The sequence below is a fragment of the Platichthys flesus genome, chromosome 3 (assembly GCF_949316205.1).
Source record: "Platichthys flesus chromosome 3, fPlaFle2.1, whole genome shotgun sequence".
NCBI lineage: Eukaryota > Metazoa > Chordata > Actinopteri > Pleuronectiformes > Pleuronectidae > Platichthys > Platichthys flesus.
In genome coordinates, this window is record NC_084947.1 from 19,758,805 (window position 1) to 19,764,804 (window position 6,000).

At 38.7% G+C, this 6,000-nt stretch overlaps 1 protein-coding gene across 1 annotated transcript in view; it reads left to right on the forward strand.

The window, feature by feature from the left end:
- Positions 1–5,396, forward strand: part of adgrd1 (adhesion G protein-coupled receptor D1) — a 30,731-nt gene extending 25,335 nt beyond the window's left edge. Inside the window, exons 19-25 of the mRNA XM_062384877.1 lie at positions 2,035–2,101; positions 2,341–2,407; positions 2,590–2,681; positions 2,782–2,908; positions 3,009–3,050; positions 3,353–3,445; positions 3,545–5,396. Of these exons, the coding sequence (XP_062240861.1) occupies positions 2,035–2,101; positions 2,341–2,407; positions 2,590–2,681; positions 2,782–2,908; positions 3,009–3,050; positions 3,353–3,445; positions 3,545–3,640 (584 nt within the window). The 3' untranslated portion in view covers positions 3,641–5,396. The remainder of the gene's footprint in view (positions 1–2,034; positions 2,102–2,340; positions 2,408–2,589; positions 2,682–2,781; positions 2,909–3,008; positions 3,051–3,352; positions 3,446–3,544) is intronic.
- The last annotated feature ends 604 nt before the right edge of the window (positions 5,397–6,000 follow it).

Consider the following 6,000-nt stretch of genomic DNA (forward strand, 5'->3'; position numbering starts at 1 on the left):
TCATGCAGGATTGGTCACAGGAGTGTAATGATCCAGCCCTACTACTTCTGCCTTTCAATGCTGGTGTCCAGTAGCTGTTTTCAGCGTTGAGCCAGTTCACACTTAAAATGAACTAGTTCAAGTTCAGAGGGTTAGTTAAGGTTATTTTTTATTGGGATGATTTAGCTGTCAGTAGTCCTGACTGTGAGCGACACGTCTCGTGTTGTACAGAGCACAATGAGCGAGCCGAGAGGAGGAGGAGGAAACAGAAACTCCAGCTCGGTACAAACCACCTGCAGCCTCTGCTCTGATCATGAAGACGCTGATCTCTGAGCAGATGTGACCAGAGAAACTCTGTGTTTCCACTGTTTCCACTGTTCCACAGAGTCACTAACTGGCTGCTTCACGGTGAAGAGATCAAGTCTCAGTCACTGCCCGTGTCTCTGAGCGATTGTGTGGCGGAGCGCAGGGGCTGTGTGTGTGTAGCTCAGTTGACCAATCCTGATCGAGACTGAGGTTAGGCCCGCCTTTCTCATTAGCATAAGGACACTGAAATCGAAAAATAAAAGTTGGAATAAATGTGGAAATAAATAAATAAATATGGAAATAAATGCAGAATTAAATAAATCAATGTCTTAAACTTATTTCCACTTTTATTTATTTATTTCCACTTTTATTGCAACTTTTATTTATTTCCACATTTATTTATTTCCACATTTCAGTGTCCTTATGCTAATGAGAAAGGCGGGCCTAACCTCAGTCTCGAGCACGATTGGTCAACTGAGCTAAACACACACACACACAGCCCCTGCGCTCCGTCACACACTCGCTCAGAGACACGGGCAGTGACTGAGACTTGAGCTCTTCACCGTGTAACAGCCAGTTAGTGACTCTGTGGAACAGTGGAAACACAGAGTTTCTGTGGTCAAATCTGCTCAGAGGTCAGCGGCTTCATGATCAGAGCAGAGGCGGCAGGTGGTTTGTACCGAGCTGGAGTTTCTGTTTCCTCCTCCTCCTCTCGGCTCGCTCCTTGTGCTCAGTACAACACGCTACGTGACGCTCACAGTCAGGACTACTGACACCTAAATCATCCCAATAAAAAATAACCTTAACTAACCCTCTGAACTTGAACTAGTTCATTTTAAGTGTGAACTGGCTCAACGCTGCAAACAGCTACTGGACACCAGCATTGAGAGGCAGAAGTAGTAGGGCTGGATCATTACACTCCTGTGACCAATCCTGCATGAGACTGCGGTTAGGCCCGCCTTTCTCATTAGCATAAGGACACTGCAAATGCAAAGGAAATGTATCAGGGAAAAAATAAATGTTAAAATATATTTAAGACATTTCTTTTGACATTTCTTTTGGTATTACCATATTTATTTATTTATTTCTGTATTTATTTATTTATTTCCATTTTTATTTATTCATTTATTTATTTATTTATACATTTATTTATACATTTATTTATTTATTTATTTTTACTTATGTCATGTATGGTCCTCCATAAAGATATGTATCATGTGGAAACAAGATCTAATCTATTACCTGTAGGGACTTTATAGTCTGGTCCATAGTCATAGAAGATTTATTAAGTCCTGGATACATTTATTAAGAACACCTCAACCCCTAAAGGACAATGCTTGTGTCTTGCATTATAATCTTATATAAATACCTTTATCTGTGTTTGTGTAAATCTAGTGCTGGATTCTTTTGGATTTCAGCATGTCATTTTGAGCACTGACGTCTCGTTTATTGATGTGTATTTGTTTGTAGGATTTATTTGAAAGTATACAGTGGATAGGTGAGAGGAAAAGAAGGGAGAGGGAGAGCACATATGACAAGTAACAAAGGTCCCTGGCCAGAATCGGACTAGTCGCACTGCACTCACAATATTTATATAACAATAAATGTATAGCAGATGTAAGTAAGCTGCTCCACATCACATTATTGCCCCAGGGACCAGGGCCCCTCATCAGACAAATCCAGTTAAGGTTATTATGTGACATTGGTGAATTTGTAACATGTGTGTTGGTTTTCGTTGTGTTTTATCAGGCTCTCCATTGGTCATATGTGTAGTGTCCATGACATCAGCTCTGGACAGTTATGGCGAGGTTGACAAGTAAGTATGACCTGCACTTAACAAGGAAAATGTATATACAGGATTATATGGAATTCATTTGGGTCCATTAAAGCTTGGTGGTGTTGTGTAAGAATGACATAACCTATGAAAGAAAACACATTAAAACCAATGCCTTCAGGTTAACAGCCACAATCTACATCGTTCCATATTTACATTACAGGAAGGAGACACACATGTGTTATTTCTTTAACTCCTGCACCTGTCTTTGCATTTCTCAGCTGTTGGCTTTCACTGAAGAATGGAGCCATCTGGGCTTTTGTGGCACCGGCTCTGTTTGTCATCGTGGTGAGCAATTAGCAACAATAAGCATTTGTCATCTCCCCATTGCTTCCCTTATATGATCGACATTTTAATATGAATTCCCTGTAAGTTTTTATTCTGTTAAAGAAGGAAAAACACAAAGTTCTATCTCCTGTGCCAGTGCGTTCCATCTATATTCACAGTATAAGCTCTCTTCTGATCTCCAGGTGAACATTGGCATCCTGATTTCTGTGACCAGGATCATATCTCGAATCAGCGGAGAGAATTACAAGGTTCATGGAGATGCCAATGCAGTCAAGTGAGTTTATTGATTTTCACGATCAGACCGTTCAGTTTTTAAATCATTGATTATTGTACTTGTGTTAAAAGAACATCGTTGTCTCTTGTTTTGTGTCCAGGCTGACAATTAAGGCTGTAGCTGTGCTGCTTCCTATACTTGGCATCTCTTGGATCTTTGGCGTTCTTGCCCTTAACACGCACTCTTTGCCGTTCCTGTACATCTTTGCCGTGTTTAACTCATTACAAGTACGTTGTTTCACTATGGGATCTCTTCTTTTCTAAATTGTGGGCAGTTATTTTTTAATTTCCTCTCAAAAGTGACACATTTCTACCCTTTATCTTCCAGGGATTCTTTGTTTTCTTATTTCACTGTCTTCTCAACTCTGAGGTAAATACGTTGAATATGTTATATGATTGTTTATATTTTCTATGTCATGTCCTATTGTAGAAAACACTTCAACACTAAAAAAAATGTTTGTTTAATGTATTTATTCACATTGACAGGGTTATAATGAAAAACAACTAGCATTATAGACGTTATTCAAAAGCTTCTTTACTCAAATTTATGTTAAAGGGGATTGTTGTGATCTAATTGACTAGAGTAAAGTGAGACTGTGAAATAAGTGTATTTGTACTTGACATGTGGCTTAAAAGTGGATTTTATTTGTCACCATTAACATCTGTCTTTAGGTCAGAGCTGCTTTCAAACATAAAACCAAGGTGTGGTCCCTCACCAGCAGCTCCATCCGGAACATCAATGTGAAGCCCTTCAACTCGGACATTGTGAGCGCTGCTGTTAGACGCTAACTTTAAAAAAAAGAGAAAGCTGTTCTCTTCTTGGCGGCCGGTGTCTAACTCTCCCCTTCCCGTCTTATTATCTAGATGAATGGAAACAAGGAGGGTGTGACGCCTACCAAGATGAACACATGGGACAAAAGCACCAACTCAGCCAATCGTATGGACCTCTCCGCCGTGTAGAGATGCAGATGGCCATCATGTCAGTGGCAGGAGAGCAACCTGAAACTCACTGGTGACAGAATGACAAACACTGGCCAGAGTACTCTCCTGCTATGTTATGCAATGAATTGTAAACTCGTTCACCTCAGAGAGGATGACATTAATGATTAAGGGGTTCTGATCTCATTTCAAAGACAAACAGACAAGGAGGACTGTGCCTTATTATTGTCCCATAAAAACACTTTCCTCCAATCAACGTAGGGATTTTTGAGGAGCAGGTGAGTAAAGTGACAGAAAGTCTAAAGATCCATGAGTGCAGTTCAGGGTCAGGCCATGGCGTCCTGCGAAGTGGAGAGTGTCAGTGTGTCTGTTGTCCGGTCCAGGGTTTGTTTAAGGGAAAAGTTAAGAAACGTATTTGCTCTCTTGCCAAGTGTTACGGTCGATACCACATGTCATGTCTGCATGGTAAATATGACGTTACTGCTAGCAGCTATAGTTCACCCAGGTGAACACAGCTGGTCTGGCACAGTCCAGCTAACAAAATCTGCCTTTTAGCATCTCTAAAGCTCAACATACCACCTTTGTTTAATCTGCACCAGAAACAATGTGTGTAAAATAATACATTGTGGTGCCTGACTACACTGTAAAATCTTACAAGTTGATCTTAATAAAATGACTTGAAAAACAGTAACAGTAACATGTACATTTAACTATTAGTCTCGAGTTATGTTAACTTTATATTTCATTGTTCATTTCACTTAATTTCGCAGTTTAATTAAAGCAAGTTACTTTGACTTCGTTAAACATTGCGTTCACTCAGACAACTTTATGAAACTGATTTCCTTAGATAAATAAAGTAAGCACAACAAAGACTGTTTGGTTCACAAGAATATTATTATTTTAGCAAACTCTTAGCAGGAGAGAACATTTTCTAACATCTCAGAGTTTGAACATGCAATTTAACTCACACATAACATTTTGGTGGGGTGATAGGTAAAGTATTTTCAGGGTATGGTTGGTACAAATGAAAAACCATAGACAGAAAAAAGTAAAGACATATTTCCCCTAAATAGTGTCTTAGATTTATTCATTAAAACAATGACAGTAACAATATTCATTAATGAAAAACTGCAAATGGAAAAATTGACCTAGCGCAACACCACAACAGCAAATAACAACTGATCAGTGATGAGACCCTTTGTAATTCTGTTATAAATAATGTATTTATTTATTTGTGATTCTGCGTTCTTCATCATGTTTCCTGTAAAGTGACACAGCTCAACAATCATTATGTTCTCTTGTTAAATTCTGTGTATTCTGAGTGTTTTCTCTCCTTAATGCTCTATTTGTTTTTGCAGTACCTCACATCCTAGCAAGCAGCGGTATGTTGTGTTATTGGAGAATTTTGGACAATTCTGTGAACTTATGCTATTTCTTTTACCCATTTCTTATAGAATTTCATAATATTTTTTTGTCAAATAAAATATGAATTTTTGTCTACAACAGAGGGACTTGATGCGGTTATTGCTTTTTGTCTTAACATACTGTGAGATTAGAGGGAGTTGGCATGTTTTTAAATGTCCTGTTGATATTACACTGTACCAACATTTAGATTCCTGAGACAGGATTTACTGTAAGTCCCTCTGTGCTCTCTTTTCATGTCAGAATAAAAGTTAAATATTTGTAGTATTTCTAAGCTTGTATATGGCCATCAGTGATTGTTGTTTAATGGTACTATGATTTATGCTTCCAGTTATCTTTATTAAAAAAAAATTATTATGACAAGAAATCTGTGTTGTTTTCATTGAAAGAGTTTTATGATCATGATCACACAGGGTTGTCCACTCACCAGAAGGTTGTGATCCCTGTTTGATCCCTGGCTCCTTCAGTCTCCATGCATGGGTCCTTGGCCAAGACACTGGACCCCCAAGTTGACCCTGATCATTTTGCTGGATGTGTATCAATGGAGAGTGATGGAAAAGAATGAATGTGTTTGTGTGAAGGTAACTTGTTCTATAAAGTGCTTTGAGTGGTGGAGAGGACTGTAAAAGCACTATATAGATAGATATTGTTATAATACACAAAAAATATAAATGCAACATTTTTGTTCTCGCTCCCATTTTTCATGAATTGAAGTAAAAGATGTAAGATTTCCAGGGCTGGCGGGGTTACAAGTTGTGAGGCCGGTTGGAGCCATTGGAGGTAACTTACGGAAGGGAAATTAACATTCAGTTCACAGGCAACAGCTCTGGTGGACATTCTAACAGTTTCTAACATACCAATTGCATGCTCCAACAAGAATTGTGGCATCTGTGGCTTTTATGTTGCATTAAAGAACTGCATATTTTTGAATGGTCTTGTATTGTGACCATTGCAAATAT